The 18,730-nt window shown below is 38.6% G+C and overlaps 1 protein-coding gene across 5 annotated transcripts in view; it reads left to right on the top strand.

Moving 5' to 3' along the window:
* The window catches only part of ppp4r4 (protein phosphatase 4, regulatory subunit 4), a 228,028-nt gene that overhangs the window by 167,473 nt on the left and 41,825 nt on the right, over nucleotides 1–18,730 (top strand). For all 5 annotated transcript variants that reach the window (XM_059649055.1, XM_059649053.1, XM_059649057.1 and 2 more), the window contains 4 exons: nucleotides 1,564–1,641; nucleotides 5,113–5,196; nucleotides 11,677–11,856; nucleotides 14,255–14,360. In XM_059649055.1, the coding sequence (XP_059505038.1) occupies nucleotides 1,564–1,641; nucleotides 5,113–5,196; nucleotides 11,677–11,856; nucleotides 14,255–14,360 (448 nt within the window). The remainder of the gene's footprint in view (nucleotides 1–1,563; nucleotides 1,642–5,112; nucleotides 5,197–11,676; nucleotides 11,857–14,254; nucleotides 14,361–18,730) is intronic.

Here is an 18,730-nt window from a genome sequence, read left to right as displayed (position 1 = left end):
CTGCTTTGCCATTCAAAAAGATCACAGCTGATCTGTTTGAGTTTTAAATTCCCTATTTCCATCCATCACTGATAATCCTTACCCTAAAAAGAATTGTTTCACTTATACCTGAAAGATATTTAATTACCTCACTATCTTAAGAGATAGAGATTTTCACTATAGCCATAAAATCATCTTGCATGAGTTTTCTTTATTTGTGCCATTGTGAAATGAAAATTATGGCTAAAAGATGTTTGGGTAAACATTCCAAGCCATTTCTGTCACATTTAGATATTATCAAACTCTCAACTTTGCTTCTGATGGCTCTTTGACAGCACCAATTTTCACCACCAGAAATCAATACTTGAACCCCAATGTATCCAGATCATATCAGCGATAATCTTATCTGTGATTCATACTGAAATTTTGTATGTTGTGTTTGCCTGCATATTTGCATTTCTGCAAGAGTCAAATTCACTTATGGCACCGCCTGCAGCTGAACCTGTAATTCTCGTTAGTGAGATTCATGCACTGTTATTTTTTGAATGCATGCCAGCCAAACGTCAACGCATTTAGTATGATTTGTTGGGAAAGAAATCATAAAGGAAAGGGAGGTGGGAACTTGAAGAAGTATATAAGGAAATTCCAGAGCTCAAGACCAGAATAATTGAATGCACAATACCACTGGTGGAGAGAAGGAATTTCAGGATGCACAATGGGCCAGATTTTTAGGAATGAAGGGATGTAGTACTGAAATTTAGAGAGAGGGTGGACAAGTTCAACCAAGTAATTATTTTTTGTAAAGTACTAATGCTTAATGGATGCTTGTGAAGGTACTATGGCTTTAAGAGGTATATTTTGCCCTTTTTTTAATGAAAAGAGGTTGAGACAGATGTTGAACAGTGTGCTCAAAGCCAATAAAGCGAACAGCTTGGGTTTTTTTTTAAAAGTTGGAACAATAGAAGCAGTTTAAATGGGTGGTATCAAGCTCCCACGGAGCCAGAATTTGTAGTTTAGCTTTCAGTAGCAGTTGCTGAGGTCTTGAAGCTGGCTGTGGAAGCTCTATTCCTTTCTCTGTTACAGCTGAAAGGGTTCTCTTCCTGCTGCTAGAATTGCATATGAGACAATCTATTTTACTGAATATTTCTTTGGCAAGGGTGTATTTCTGGGGTGTTACTATATTAAGCAATTAATTATTAATCATTTATATATATTTTGTTACACATTTTGATAACATTACAGTTAAGCCAATTATTTTCTTTTTTACTTTGATTGTATTTTTAACTTAATGTAGAAGCGTGTTTTGCTAAAAGTGGAGTAGTTTGACCAAATTGTATCTAAAATACAATGCACTTACCTTTAAAATATGAAAAAATTAGGGTCTAGGCTATCTTCTAATATATTTTGAGGGGCTTTGGTCTGGTCCATAATGGTTACTTTGGTTTTAGAAATGTTTATCTTTTCTGTTAGAAAATTGGTACTATTTAACTTTCTACAAGTTCTTCAAATTGATTAATTTGTTACTTGAGTGAAATATACTTCAACTGGGTTAATGTGTAATGTTTTGCATATTTGTACTTGTAGGTCATTAAGCTGCTAGGCTCCAGTGTTCACATAGTTCACAAAGAACTGATTGCGCTTTTACAAGATGAATCATTAGAGGTAAGGTAAATAGCATGTTATGAATTTAACATAAAAAAATGTTACTCTCCCATTTTTCAAATTTTTTTTTGGTTTTGAAATTCAGGTTTTCTTTCCATTTCTACCCTACAGTTTTGTTTCAGAATTGCTACAGATCCCATATTTCATTTGTGGCCTGTCTTTATTGGAAAACTCATTTGTACACCAAGAAATTTGCATATGCCAACTCATGTGTTAAAAATTGTGTCCAGTAGTGTGACTTTTCTTGATAACTAACTTTCAGAAATATTTATTTTTCTAAATTCTGTGTAAATTGAAAACGAAAGGATTTGCATTGTATAGCACCTTTTTCACTTTTGGATATTTCAAAAGATATACCACCAATAAAGTACTTTAGAAATGTAGTTACTGTTACATTATTGGAATGTAGACAAAACAGCCTGGAAGGTGGTAGTGCTGTCCTCATCCAATTTCTATTTTCTTCTACACACTAGAGACTTTAGGTCAGTTCACCACAAGTCAACTTTCAGTCACAGGACAGATGGAGAACTGAGCATGACATTTTGATGTATCAGTTGATCAATGGCCTGGATCAACACCTGATAAAAGGGCACAAGTAAGGTCGAGGACAGCCTCTGGGGTGCACCACATTGACTGGAAGTCAACTCGGTGCTGAAATTTGACTACTGACATAAAAGAAATTACAGAATGTGTAAAGGCATATTCAGTAGCAAAGGTGGAGAAAGAAAAGGTGTTTGACTGCTTTTTTTAAAGAAAGCAAGCAAATGGATTAAAATGGGCGCATTGTGATGCATAGGTTCTAGGAAAACAAACTGAGTGAACTGCAAACAACTGTTTCACAGGAAGCTCTAGGTGCGCCAGCATTAAAAGAAACCTGGCTACAAAGGAGCTATGAATGGAAATTATATATTGTGATTATGTGGTTAGAACAGATAGAAAAATTAAGAATGGAGTCAAAGTGATATTTTGCTAAAGAAGAAATAGATGTGGGAAGGGAGGAAATGGACAAGAAAGAAATGCAAATAGATGGGGAACTTTGTATGAATGGGCTGATATCCAGGTAAATATGCATGTTAAATAAGGATCTTGAGTAGAACTTTGGACAGTGGGATGTATTTGCCAGGGTTAGATTGGCACTTCATCAATGTTCAGACAGCAAAAGTGATCTCTGAAAAGATTTATTTTCTCCATTACTAAAATTGCCCATCTGAAATCACAAAGTTGCACAGGAAATTATCATATCTTTGATCAGCCTGTTTATCTGTCTATGTCTATAATGTAGGATACTTCAGCATGGCTTGAAATATAATCTGACTGATCATTCAAAAAGCATCAACCCAATAAAGCTTGCAAATCCCAATTGTTACTTTTCTTTCTTACCGAAGATAACGTACATTGTCAAGAAGCTGTGTCTGTCCATTTTAGTCTGGGTTTTTATTCCTAGGAGACAGTTACTGCATCACTTTAGATTTTATTAGGAATGTAATAAACCAAACCTCGACCAAAGCACCCTTCAAAATGCTCAAAAGATCTAAAATGGAAAATTTCCATCAGATAGTCCCAAATAATATTATGATCAGAGATAATGGGAACTGCAGATGCTGGAGAATCGAAGATAGCAAAGTGTGAAGCTGGATGAACACAGCAGGACAAGCAACATCTCAGGAGCACAAAAGCTGACATTTTGGGCCTAGACCCTTCATCAGAGAGGGGGATGGGGAGAGGGTTCTGGAATAAATCGGGAGAGAGGGGCAGGCGGACCAAAGATGGAGAGAAAATAAGATAGGTAGAGAGGAGAGTACAGGTGGGGAGGTAGGGAGGGCATAGGTCAGTCCAGGGAGGACGGACAGTTCAAGGAGGCAGGATGAGATTAGTAGGTAGGAAATGGAGGTGTGGCTTGAGGTGGGAGGAGGGGATAGGTGAGAGGAAGAACAGATTAGGGAGGCGGGTACAAGCTGGGCTGGTTTTGTGATGCAGTGGGGGGAGGGGACAAGCTGGGCTGGTTTTGGGATGCATTGGGCGAAGGGGAGATGTGTTGTGCGATGCTGTGTTCCTGAAAATTCTCATAATAGCAATTTCTTTCTTGTTAAAATGTAATTCAAACTATGTATATCTTGAGAATTCCATAAAAAATGAACCTAGACAATACTGTCCTAACTAGAAATTTTCTTCTTGTGTTAAGGAAGACTTCTGAAAGGGTTATTTTAAGTCTCAGTAACTACTACATGGTAGATCACCCTAGTGTAAGATTGTGATACTTATCTTGTGAAAAGAGAGTCTGTCGATTTGCATGAAAAATAAAGCATCAGAATTATGAATGACACTGAGAGGCTTTTTCTTCTAATGCAGGCTCACCTCACACTTGTCCAAATACAATTTAGTATTAATTATCAAGGGTGGTTCAAGGATATTGCATTCTTGAAAAGTCAATTCAACAATAATGTTCCAAGTAACCTTGTTCATTTTTTAAATCGAAGGTTAATGATACAGTTATGCATTTAATTAAGCCCAAAGGCTCTGACTAAGAGAACTAGAATTAGCTTTACACTCTTCCTGTCTGTCAAGAATTCAGCTTTAATTTCTTCTTGTCAACAGAATTATTCAAACAAATCAGTTATCTGCCTGATATGGGAGATGGAAAGTGTCCAAAATCTATATGGATTTTTTTTTATTTTAAAGATTTTGTGCAGTTCTTCAAAGTTTTGAAAGAAAATCCCTCTGTATTTTCCTGTCTTCTACTTAATGGTTTGATCAGTAGTAGAAAATATCAGTTGTAAAGGACTTTGGGAATTAAAAATCAGATAACATTTAATTAAATGTAATAATAGTACAAATAGTGAAGTCTGATGATGATGCAGCTTAGAGAAATCTGTTTAGGGGTCAATTTCAGGTTCATATTACATATCTTCCTCAAGCATACTAGATGCTGAGGTCTTCATTTCCTTTAGAAAATTGCTACCTTTTCTACTATTTAACATTGACAACTGTTAACACTACTTAACCTATTTAGAAACACCCCTGTTCAGATAATTTAACTAGCTGTAAATAAGTAATACTTAGTACATTAAAAAATTACTGTGTAATGAAAAACTGATGTCTGTCTTTTAATTATCAAACAGCTTGTCCAAAGCTCAGAAATGGATGAGCAGACATATGTTCCCGTTAAATACTGGGAAGACCATAGAAAAGAGAAGATTTGATGGCTCTAGTTGAATATTTTTATTAAATGAGTCACTGACAGTATTAAATAATTTACCTCATTATGGTTGACACAACTTAATCTTGTTTTGAGCAATGACCTGTATTTTTAAAAGTGTACAATATGTACTTATACCAAAATGTATGTCTATGCTTTGATCGCAGTATCTGTGGAATAATCCCTTTTACAATTTTGCTATAATTTACTCCATGCTGTATGCTGTGTAACATTTACGCTGTATAACAGCATGACTCATTGTTTTGTATATCTAGGTGTTGGATGCACTTCTAGATCACCTTCCAGAAATTCTTAGATGTGTCATCACAGGAGGAGACCACATAGGATCAGAGAGTAAGGTAATGTCTAAAACTGCTGATGTTTTAGAACTTGCTGTAATTAAAATCCCTTGTCTCTAAAATAGCTCTTCGTATTGTGACTAATGGAAAAGTCCAACAAAAGTTTTGATGAGCATGAGGAACCAAGACTTACGACGGGTGGTGAAAAAGTATGTAAATACTTTGAATCTGTCTTTACCAAACACATGGATGTTACCCAGGACAGAATACAGAGTAGGAAGCTCTGTTACCTATAAGGGTTTAAAATTGAAGCATTAGATGACCTAATGATACTTGAAAAGCCACTGGAATTGTATGAGGTGCATCTGATGATATTGAAGGAAGTGGGATTAGAAATTATGGGGGTACTATCCATAATCTTTCAGTCTTCGGTAGATTTCTTGTGAGTTGCCAGAAAACAGAAGAATTTCAAACGTTACGCCCTAATTAAAACAAAATTGTAAGCACAAGCCCAGCAATTACAAGTTTGTCACTTTAACTTCAATGGTGGGGAAGATTCTTGAAACAAGTATTCGTGACTGATTTAGCAGTAATATGAAAGCATTGGGTTGATTAGGAAGGGCAGCGTGGATTTCTAAAGGGGATATTATGTTTAAATAATTTGATGGAGGTTTTTGAAGAGTCACCCGAAAGGTTCTGTGAGGGTAATGCAACTGATGTCACCTGCATGGACTTTCACATACCTTGTTCCTCACGCAATCAATAATAACATGGAAACAAAATTGGCTGAGTAACAAGAAACACTCAATAGATATTTCTCATGTTGGAGGATGTTTTTTTTAGTGGAGTTCCCCAGGGGTCAATATTTGAAACCTTAACTTTCCTGATGTATATTAATGGCGCCGGTCTTGATGTATGAAGGACAATTTCAAAGTTTGTAAACGATATGACACTTGGAGGTATTGTAAACTGAGGAGGTCAGTGTAGAACTTCAAAAGAACATTGGAAAGTTTGGTGTAGTGGGCATATAAGCATATTATACAGGTTGGATTCCCGTTTGAACCATTTTTCCAGCAGTATGCTCACTCATCTTTCATCTCACTCCACTGAATTCTCCTGCACACTAACTGTACACTTTACTGATTGTGCAGAGCAAAACTCCCTTTTTTATATGGATATGCGTAGAGTTACTATTTAGATACAGTGATTAAAAATTCGTTTAAACAAAGGAGTTCAGGTGCTTGAATCAAACGGCCACATCATGTAGCTGCTCCCTTTAAGTAGGTTAATTTTAACTTATTAAAAGATTTTTCTCCAAATCTGACTTTTAATTCTCAAAAGTTAGAAAGAAAATGAATACACTATCATCGGGTTTACAGATGCCATTAAAAACAGGTGGAACAGCAGGCAGTGTGGATGACACCAGAAGTCTTCAGAGGGAAATAGACAGGCTAAGTGACTGGATGAAAGTTTGGCAGATGACAAAAAATGCATGAAAATGTGAAGTTATACACTTTGGTGGGAAAAATAAAGGAGCTGAATATTTATATGGCAAATGACTGCTGAAACTACAGGATAGGGGGATTCAGGAGTCCTTTGCGTAAACACGCAAAGCTATCACCCAAGTTCAGCAGGTAATAGGATCACAGAATGCCTATAGCGTGGAAGCAGGCCATTCTGGCTAATTGAGTCCATACTGACCCTCAGAAGAGCATCCCAACCAGACCCACGCCCCACCTCCCTCACCTCCCTCAATTCTGTCCCTCTAACCCATGGCTAGCCCACCTAACCCTGGAGACTATGGGAAATTTAGCATAGTCAGTCCATCTAGCCTGCATATCTTCGGATTGTGGAAAGAAACAGGCATACTCAGAGGAATCCCACATGGAAACAAGTAGAATGTGCAAATACCTGAGGGTGAAATTGAACCCAGGTCTCTGGCACTGTGAGGCAGCAGTGCTAACCACTGAGCCACCTTGCCGCCCTAGGAATGGGGCAGTAGGGAAGACAAATGGAATGCTAGTCTTGATTTCAAAAGGAAGGGAGATCTTGCCTATATCATACATGACGCTACTCAGAGCATAGCTACAATAATGTGAACAAATTTGGTTCCCATCTCTAATGAAAGATATATTGGCATTGGAGCACTCCAGAGAAGATGTACTATGCTGATAAAGAATCTATCCTGTGAGGAGATGTGGGGAGGGTGTTTGATTAGGTTGGATCTGGGACGACACAGTAGATCAGTAGTTAGCACTGCAGCCTGCAGGGGCCCAGGTTTGATGCCAGCCTCGGGCGACTGCCTGTGCGGAGTTTGCACATTCTCCCCGTGTCTGCGTGGGTTTCCTCTGGGTGCTCCGGTTTCCTCCCACAGTCCAAAGATGTGCAGGCTAGGTAGATTGGCCATGCTAAATTGCCTGCAGTGTTCAGGGGTGCGTGGGTTATAGGGGGATGGGTCTGGGTGGGATACATCAAGGGGCGGTACAGACTTGTTGGGCCGAAGGGCCTGTTTCCACACTGTAGGGTATCTAATCTATTCTAATCTAATCAAATCTTTAATTATGAAGAATAATAGGTGACCGTATTGAAACATACAAGATTCTTATGGGACTTGACAGGTAAGATGCAGAAAGGTTGTTTTCCTTTCTGAGAATAAAGGGTTGCCTATCCAAAACAAAAAAGACAGAAAGAATTTATTCTCTTATGGTTAATGAATTTGGAGAATTACTAATCACAGAGGGCTATAGAAACTGGGTCTTTAAGTATATTCAAGCTGAAATACTCAGATTTTTAATCAGTAAGGGAATCAAGGATTATGGGGGAAAAGATAGGACAGTGAAGTTGAGGATTATCAGATCAACCACGATCCCATTGAATGGTGAAGCAGACTTGCTGGGCTGAATGGCCTACTGCGGGTCCTATGTTTTATGGTCTAAGTACATACAGAGAAGTGTAAGGTGATCCATTTTGACAGGAATAACAAAAGACAATTACAAAAAAGGGGAACGTTTCTAAAAGGCAAGCTGGAGGACCTGGATGTATAAAGTTGATGGGACAAGTGTAGAGAGCAGTTAATAAAGTGTACAGAGTATAATAACATAGAGTGTAAGAGCAAAGAAATGATGCTGGACTTGTATACAACACTAGTTAGACTTCACATGGAGTGTTTTGTGCATTTGAGTGTCACAACATTAGAAAGAGCGCGTAAGAGATTGGCAGGAATATTTCCAGAGATGTGAAATTTCAGTAGTATGGACATATTGGAAAAGTTAGGACCATTCTCCTTGGAGGGAAGAAGAGAGAGAAGAAACCTGATTGATGCTGTCAAAATCGAGGGGGATCTCGACAGCAAACCATGAATTTGTTCCTCATTAGGAAAGGATCAAGAGCAAGAGGTCACAGATTTAAAGTCATTTGTAAAAGAGGCAAATGTGATGTGGGAAAAAACCTGTGCACAATGGGTGATTTGTTCTGAGTGCACTGCCTCAGAAGTGTGTTAGAAGCCAATTCAATTGTGCATTCAAGAGGCAGTGGGCGATCATTTAGATGGAAATAATGTGCAAGGGTACGCGGAAAAGACGAGAATGGCACTACGTCATGATGCTCATTTGGAGAACTGGTGCAAATGTGAAGGGCTGAATGATCTTCTCCTGCCCTAAAGTGCCTGTGATTCTGCGTCATCATCCACTTATAAAGCAACATTACAATTACATGCAAGCATTGTCAAGGTTAATAATGCCAGAAAGACTATCTAGTACATCATTTACTATGCAGTGAATTAGTACAGTAATTTGCCGCTAAACAGTACTTCTGTAATCATAAAAATGATTTTGTTTGTTCTTGCACCTAAGTTTTGATTTATTGATATTGTTCTTTCTGTAGAAGATTAGTAATGTAGAAATTTGTTTTGTTACCTACTGGTATTAACTGTAGATGAGCGCAGAACGGGGTAAAACTGAAAATATTACATTGTTGTAAACATTTATATAATTTAAAAGAAAAAAATTCTTAAAAAAACTGAATTATCACATAATCTTAATAACTCAACCTGTCTCATACACCTTACTCAATTGCTGTCATCTTGCTATACACCCTGTGGCATCCAAAGCAAAATGTCTCAGCCAATGTGGAAATATGCCATTGGCCTTTTTTCATACTTCCATGGAATATGCAGCCAGTAGATGTTGCCCATTGCAAATTATCCAATAGAAGGTAGTGATGAGCTTTCTTCTTGAATTGCTGCAGTCTGTCTGGTGTAGGTACATTCTACAATGTTGTTGAGAAAGGGAGTGCCAAGCAACAGTAAAGAAAAAACAGTGTTGTTCCGTGCTAAGTGATGTATGACTTGAGGGGGTTCTTGCAAACCCTGGTCAATGTCATGAATTTGCAAAGTGCTTTTGAAGGAGGAAACAAAAACAGAAATTGCTGGAAAAGCTCAGCAGGTCTGGCAGCATCTTTGGAGAGAAATTAGAGTTAATGTTTCTGGTTGAGTGACCATTCCTCAGAATGCTTTTGAAGGAGGCTTGGTTAGTTGCAGCAGCGCATCTTATAAGAAGGACACATTGTTGCTACTGTGCACGAGTTGTAGCTGGGAACCAATTCCGTAGGCAGGTTTGTCCTGGATGATGCAAGTTGAAAGTATTCCGTCATAGTCCTGAGTTCTGCCTTATAGATGGTGGAGAGGCTTTGAGCCAGGATGTATGTCACTTGGTGCAGAATTCCTAGCCTCTGAAATACTTTTGTGGTTACAGTATTTAAATGACAGTTCAGTTAGTCTCTTGATTAATGATCAATTCCAGAATGCTGTTGGGAGATTCAACAATGCTAATTCCGTCAAAGGGAGAACCGAGGGGAAATGGTTCGGTTTTCTTGGAGACGATCTCATACTTGTGTGTCTCACATGTTACTTGCCCCTAATAAATCAAAATGTGAATTTCCAAACCTTGCTGCAGTCTGAGGTGTCAATATCTAAGATATCATTAAGCGTACTGAACACTCTGCAATCCCTAATAAACATCCCCATTCTGACCTAAGGATGGAGGGTAGATGGTGACCCTAGGACATTACCCTGAGGAGCGCCTGCAGCCACGTCATACAACTGGAATGATTCGCCTCCAATATTCTCAACCATTTTCTTTTGTGCTAGATATGGCTCCAATTAGTGAAGAGCTTTCTCCAGATTCCCATTTGCCATTTGCCTGCCCTTGACACTACACTCAATCAAATGCTTTCAGCGGCAGCCACTTTCACCTCAACTCTTGAATTCATCTGTTTTAGTCCATGTTTAAATCATGGCTGTATTGAGGTCAGATGCTGAGTGACCTGAAAGAACCTAATCTAAGCACCAGTGAGTAGATTGTTGAAGACCTGTTTGATAGCTCTGTTGCCAACACCTAATATTCACCAATAATTGAGAATAGATTGATGAGGTGAAATTGGTCAGGTTGGGTTTGCCTTCTTTCTGTGGACAGGAATATTTAGACAATTTCCACATTGCCAGGTAACTGCCAGTGTTGTTGCTGTACAGGAACAGTTTGTTGTAGGGTGCTGCTGGCTTTGGACAACAAGTTCAGTGCTACTCTGGAGGGTTGTCAGGACCCATATCCTTTGCTGTATTCAGTGCCTTTGATCATTTTGGTGATGGGGAATTCTGGAGGGGAATAAGAAAGATCACTCATTCAGCAATTCTGGCTGAAGATGGTTGCAAATGTTTCAGCTTGTCTTTTGTACTGACATTCTGGGCTTCCCATATTGAGGAGGATAGGGATATTTGTGGAACAAAAACAAAGTTGCTGGAAATGCTCGGCTGGTCTAGCAGCACCTGTGAAGGAGAAAACTAAGTTAATGTTTTGGGTCCGGTGACCCTTCATCAGAACAATTCTTTTAGTTTTTTATTTTTAGTTGTTTAGTTTTTAGTTTTTATTAGGGATATTTGTGAAACTGCCTTTTTTATTAGTTGTTTAATTGTTCACCGTCATTCACAACTTAACATAGCACGACTCCAAAACTTCGATCTGATTCATGAATTTTTGAATTGCTTTGCTTTACCTTCACATGCTACTTCTGTTTTGCATGCATGTAGTCCTATTGTCTTCCCAGTTTAGCACCTCATTTGTAGGCCTGGTGCTCCCCACTGAGCGTTGATCCTGTGGCATTATGGTAATGATAGAGTGAGGATAGCCTGGACCTTTAGTTTAAAAATTGCAGTCAAATAGAATTCTGCTGTTGTTGATAGTGCACAGTATCTCATGGATGCCAGATTTTAGGCTGTTAAATCTGTTCTGAATCTATCTATCCCATTTCAAACTAACTAGAAAAATATGATAGTATAGTCTGTCCCAAAAGAGCACTATAATTCTTGCAAGACACTGTATAAACTAAGTAAAAGAATGGAATTATTGTATTCTTGAAGCATGTTTGCAGAGATTATATAGTTATAATGGCAATCTTATTAATAACATTATAAATGTACGCACGTAAAGTTTGGCTTTTTCCAAGTGTTTGTGACCATATTATTTTAATTGGAAATTCTGTTACCAGGTGCATATTCCTGACCTGATTCCAGCACTTTCAGTAGCTGAGCAGAGAGCTGCCACTTCTTTAAAATGGAGAATACATGAGAAGCTATTGTTGACGTTTTCCTGTCTGCCGCAAGTCATTTCAAGCGATCAGATATACTACAAGTTCTTACCAATAATGTTTAGAATAATGACAACAAATGTAAGATCTATCTCTAATGTAATTTTTAAGCATTTAAAATAATAAGCAAGCTGTGTAACTTGAGGTACTAATATATTCATTGAAAATGAATATTTTTCCAAATTGTTTGAGTTTGTTTTGTAACTATTATATGAAGCATAATTTCTAAGTAGTGTACCAAGCATTTTGTTTTTTTTTAAATCAGCAATGTGTTCACAGTTTTTGAACTTCTCCAATCAAAACATGCTGCTGGTACATACTGTTGCAAATTTACATGCAGCCTCCAACTTATTAACATAATTTTTCTATCTCATTCTGACAACCAGATCCACATTTTTACTTTAAAGAGTAGTACTTTCGAAGTATTATTCAGTTTATACTTTTATCCTGTTTAAACAGATCTAATCCACTGTAGCATATAAGGAGACACTTCACATCTGTAATTCTTTTAACAAATAGATTAATTATTCCTGCACGCAAATATCATTTAGATTTTTGGGAAAATTTGTACCTCGGATTGTTGATGCGGTTGTTGACTTGTTTGCTGAGCTGGTAAGTTTGTTCGCAGATGTTTTGTTACTATGCTAGGTAGCATCATCGGTGTGCCTCTGGTGAAGCATTAGTGTTCTGTCCTTCTTGCTATATGTGTGTCTGGGTTTGCTGGGGTGGATTGCATCACTTCTGGATTTGTTTTTTAGTGGTTGGTATGTGAGGCCCAGCTCTACATTTTTTGTTCATGGAGTTCCAGTTTGAGCACCAGACCTCCAGGAATTCTCGTGCATGTCTTTGCTTGGCTTGTCCTAAGTTGGCTATGTTGTCCCAGTCGAATTGGTGTCCCTCTTTGTCCATGTGTATACCAATTCGACTGGGACAACATAGCCATCCTAGGACAAGACAAGCAAAGCCAAACAAAGACATGCAAAAGAATTCCTGGAGGACTGGCACTCAAACCGGAACTCCTATAACAAGCAAATAGAGCTGGACCCTGCATGCCAACCACCAAGAAACAAATCTGGAAGTGAAGCCATCCACCCCTGCAAACCGAGACACAGAAATAGCAAGCGGACGTTGATGCTTCACTGGAGGCACACTAATGATGTTACCTAGTATGGTAACAAAACATCTGTGAACAAACTCATCAGCTTGGTGAACAAGTCAACAACTGCATCATTTAGACCTCCAGTGTATGCTTCAAATGTCTAATTTAAAATGAGGTATCAAATTATTCCCTTTTTCTGTTGTTTAAGTCTAGGTTCCGGCATTGAACTATCACTTTTAGGATTTAGAGTATAAAAACAGCATGCATTCCAGTTGTCTCCTCCATTTATGTTAGCGATATTTATATTTACTATTTTTGCTTGCTTTATTTATATTGGAAGATCTAAGACAATTCTTTAAACATATCATTGTTTGACCACTAAATTGTTGGCTCAGATTTTCCAATGACTAGTTGTTATTCCAATGTTGATAGGATTGCACATGGAGTCCCTGCAAAGTTATCATTGTCACAGAGTCAGAATTTGCCCAGGAACATGAAGATTATCTGGGTAATTTTGCTACGTCTAGACTCTTCTGAAAATATCCTTTTAAATCAGAGTATCCAATGAAATTAAGTAAACAGTTGTTCAGGGCAAGTTAGACTATTAAGCACATAGTCTACTATGAACTGATTTCATACTTAGCTCAGATACCCCTAACTAACCTCTCCTGGACCACTTACACACTCCTACTACCTCCCATTACCTGATAATCCCTCTATTTCCAAGGCCCAACATCTCCCACCCTGCCACTGAACATGATACCCCTTTCCTCTGTTCTGCACCTGATCCCATTCAGCACTGCCCGAGACCCAAAAGCCCCACCTTCACGCACACCACAGTTGACCACCTGCTGTTTATCCATCGAGATCCAAACTCTCTTCACCTAATGAAACTGCCCCGACCACTCTTCGCCTGGCCCCGATGGGCCTGTTTCTTCCATCTAGCCTGGGGTCCATTCACTCACCTAACTGCCTTCTATCTTACCCACTTGACATCCTGCCCCTGCCCATGTGGTATCCTGTCCACTGTTCTTCTCTCATCTCCCTCTAAAACCAGGCCCCCTGTCCCCTATCCAACTGCCACTCTGCCCTCCTGGCATCCTAATCTCTCACTTTCCTTTTGTACTTGCCATTTGACAACAGCTATCAAATTGGTTGTCTGTGATTCTGGATCTTAAAATGTCAGAATATAGCAGCTGACTGCTGTGAAAACTGAGCATGTTCTTCCCATCAGTAGAAAACTTTATTTAAGAGTGCCTATGTGCAGTACCTTTGATGTCAAAGAATTGTTATATGACCAATTTGTTACATGACCGTTTTTAAGGTAACGCTAATTCTAATAACACTAAAGTTGAGGTTGGGATTATTATTATTATCTAGAATGTCCTCCCAGTCCAAAGAGCCTCAGCCAGAACCCTCTGTGTATTTGTTCGGTACAACCGTAAACAGGAGCAAAGACAGGAAATATGCAGTAAACTCGTTGAACGTAAGTATCCTTTTAAAACCAAATGTAGTAGTATAAGTTGTAGTCTCTGTGGATTTCTCCCCCAGATCTCAGCGTATAAATCCCAGTGTAATGCACAGCAAATCATAAATCTTCCGATTTTAATGCACTATATCAAAAGCACGAAGTACATGTATTTATATAGCATCTTGATAACGTCGGAGTGTTTCAAAACACTATACAGCCAGTCAAGGAATTCTAAAGTGTAGCTCTAGGAAACGTGGCAGCCAACTTCTGCATGGCAATCTGTTACAGACTGGAGTGAATTAATAATCAATCGATCTGTTTCATTGACGGATAAATATCACTGAAATACTAAAAGTCCTTCTGATTTTCTTTGAATAGCACGATTGAGTTTTTTTTAACCACCTCTCAAGGGGCTGGCTGGGCTTGCTTTTAACTTTTTTCTGAAAAAAAGACATCTTTCTCAATACTGGTCAAAAGTGTCAGCCTAGATTATGCATTAAGATCTCTAGAGTGGGATTTGCATTCAGAATCTTTTAACTTAAAAGCAAGGAATCCTAGCACTGAGGTATTTTTAGTTATACAAAATCTTTTAAACCATTAGCTCTGCTATAAACACTGAACAAAAGTTGTATCGTGTATGTGAATAACATAAACACAGAGTAAAATAATTACAAGTTAACTTATAATCTCATTGTTAGGGAACCAGAACTGCAAAAGCGGTTAGAATAAGCTCTAGTCCCAAAGAACTTTGTATTTTTATTAATGTGCAAAAGAGGTTCGTATTTGTTGATGTAGAAACCTGTTCACCTGCCTAGTGCAGTGATAATGGGAACTGCAGATGCTGGAGAATCCAAGATAACAAGTGTGGAGCTAGATGAACACAACAGGCCAAGCAGCATCTCAGGAGCACAAAAAGAGCCCCTCTGATGAAGGGTCTAGGCCCAAAACATCAGCTTTTGTGCTCCTAAGCTGCTGCTTGTCTCCACACTTTGTTTGCCTGCCTAGTGCAATTGGGTTAAAAAAATTATTTGGTTAATACGATATCTTTTCAACTCCTGTTTGCTTAATCAAAACATGAGTAACATTCATAACCAAATAAAGAGAGATAAAGGCTAACATTAGCGACAGGTTGGGGAGACTGGCGTAGTAGCATGGGAAGGCATCCAGGGCTGCCTGATATTTCCCTGCCACCATACCATTCTTTTCAATGGGTGGGAGATAAAGCAAATTAGTTCCCCGTGAGATATAGGACATTTCTTTCCTTTGTGTGGGGAGAAAACCCTGTGAAATCTGGCAGGCTGCATTAGCGAGCTCTGCTTTTTGGGCGCAGGGGTGTCTCTGATGGCAATGTTATTCCTGTGGCAGTTGCACCTGAGGCAAATTGATAATTTGCAAAACATACCCACCACTTCCCTCCCCTTTCAATACTACTACCACCTGCTTCCTGGGATGTGTCTATCTGTTTACAACAATACCGTTACTTTTCTTGTGGACAGCTGGTCATTGAGACCCCTCCCTCTCAACATCAGCTTCAGCCATGGCCAACTAGCAGGCCAGCAGCACAAGAGGCTAAGTCCCACCACCAGCCAAATACAGGGTGGCGGAGTAACCACCTGCATTCAGACCAGGCATTGAGAATTTTGCACACCTGTAAAAATGTAGCCCAAGATCTTGTGTTTCCATACTCTGGATCTGATTTCAGATACTACGTGGCATTCCATTCACCGCACTTCATGATCTAAAAAAAGGCAATATGCTCTGTTAATTAACTTTCATAGAATCCCTATACAGTGTGGAAGTAGGCCTTTCGGTCCATCGAGTCCACATTAACCCTCTGAAGAGCACCCCCCCATCCAGACCGACCACCTTACTGTGTCCCTGTAACCCTGCATTTCCCATGGCTTAATCTACCTAACCTGCACATCCCTGGACGTAATGGGCAACTTAGCATGGCCAGTTAACCTAACCTGCACATCTTTGGCGTCCTCAATAAAAACATGAACCTGTCTTTTGAATAAGGTGATTCATCGTTACCTTCAAGTAGCAGGATTGATTGCATAACACTTCCTCAAGTGCTGCAGATTATCTGCAGTTGGGCGCATTTAAAAGGTCCAGTTGCATTGGTCTGGTCAGACTTACAAAAAACAATTCAATTTTCAAACCATCCTTTACTTTGAACTGTAGTCCAGCTATCAAAACAGTAATGAGTAGACTAAATGATTTAAAGACTTACTAAATACCTGAAATATCTTGCTCGGTTAGGAGAAGGAATGCAGTTGCATAGTGGTAATGCCACTGGACTAGTAATCTAGAACTCTAGACCAGTGTTTTGGGTGCATTAACACAGGCCATATGCATTATTTCTGCAAGGTTGATTTGAATGAGTTATGTGTGCAAAATTTGTTTCATCTCTCGTCGGTGCATAAACACCCAGTGTTGATTTGATAAGGGACTACTTCTTCACAACCTTTAACTTAAAAAAAAGCTGTTGAATTTGGCAAATAATAATTGTGATTAATGAATCCATACCTTTGATTATTTCCTGAAAGAAAGTTTGCCTGTAACTGACATTAGATTAATGATTATAGTTAGAATATTTATTCTTCCCTCCTCTTAAGCAAAATGTTGCATTGGCTATTCTCCAGTCATCTCAAATAATTTGTAATCTGAAAAGTACTAGGAAATATTGTCATCAGAACTACTGCTAATTCATTTTCAGACTTGATTCTGCAGGTCAGATATACTAACTTTTATTTTGTTCTGTTTATTTTTTTCAAAATCAAACTCCTTTTTACTGATTATGTTAAAGTTATATCATATTTTCCCTTCATGTCTCTTTCTGACCTCATACATGATCACCAAAATCATATTTATTTAATGCACATCTTTGCCATAACTATTTTCACATTATGATAAATTCTCCCATTATCCATCAGTGATCTGACCACTTTTAGAGACAATTTACCTTTTCCATAATTATAAAGGCTCATTTTTTAAAAAATATTGTTACTACTGTTAAATCAGGCCTTTTCATCTCATTATTCCACTTTTGCTATTCCAGATTTTGTTTCACATTATTGATCCCAGTTGCATCATTGGTAAATTTTGGATTAGCGTTAATATCTACTTGGTCAAGGAATTCTATCACTTTTTTTTTTCTTCGTTGTAAGTTCATATATTTTTAGCTCTTAAATTGATCTGTGAAAACAGCAAGGGTGAAGTGAGGAAAATTGTTTTCAGTCAGCAAGTTCCTGTAAGTGTGGTGGACCCCAGTTCAATTGAGCTAATCAAGAGGACACTGAAAGATTATTTGGATAAAAATGATGAACAATGATATGGGGAAGTAAAAGATTGGCTACAGGTAATGGTACTGATTTAACAAGCTAGTGCACAGTGTGCACAATTCTCCTGCTGTGCCACAGAAAGGGTCCTTAGGAAGGCAGTCTTGAATCCATCCCAGCCAGAACAGGGATGGAACTACGTGCTGTTGGCACCAACTTAATCCAAGCCATGTAACTTGTAAAGCATACTGTATTCCAGAACAATTAATAGTGGTGGTGGGGGCTCCAATTTCTTTCTATCACATGACTAACCAAGAATTCTCCCGATCTTATTAGCTGCCATTGATATATGTTGGAAAGATTTATAGGTTGACGGTCAGTCTGTTTAGCTAAGTAGTGAACACACCGTTGTTGGCTATTAAATCCTGGAAAGTCAAGCCTGAAGTTTCTGGCTCAAGAGTAGGGAGGCTCCCTCTGCACCATGAGACAACCTCTTCTTAAGTGTATGGAACACAATTTCAAAATTGGAGATAACAAAATCATTTTGATGTGTTTTGAACTGAGAAGGGAAACGATATTGACAGGACAACTGACTGTATGAAGTGATGCATTTTGATAAGAAGCATGAGGAGAGACAGTACAACATACAGGGTACAATTGAATGAGCTGCAAGGACTGAGATGTTAGTGGTGGATGATATGCACAAATCATTGAAGGTGCCAAGGTAAGTTGAGAGAGTGCTGAAAAGGACATTTGCAAATCTGGGTTTTATAAATGGAGACATAGGACTGTGTTTTCCCAGCCACTGAACATCTGGGCTTTGATAAGAAAGTTGGGATCATTGTGTGAAATTGGCAGTAAGGAGATTTCCGGTGTCAAATGTAAGAAGTCCCATTTCACAACGAGGTGTTGAAAGGCAAGGCAAGATTCTTACGAGGGGGTGGCGAGAAGTTTATTTTCATGCATTAGTACCGTCTTTATTATGTAATCTTGCCTCGTTGATATATAGTTTCCTGTTCTCCCACCAACTGATGAGAAACTAGATGGTAACAGTTTCTGACATAGCTGGTATCAGTTGAGTGAATCTTCTCCAGATTACCTCCA

Source organism: Stegostoma tigrinum, chromosome 10, assembly GCF_030684315.1.
Source record: "Stegostoma tigrinum isolate sSteTig4 chromosome 10, sSteTig4.hap1, whole genome shotgun sequence".
NCBI lineage: Eukaryota > Metazoa > Chordata > Chondrichthyes > Orectolobiformes > Stegostomatidae > Stegostoma > Stegostoma tigrinum.
Note: the sequence above shows the minus strand (reverse complement) of the source record. Positions and strands in the feature narration are given on the sequence as shown.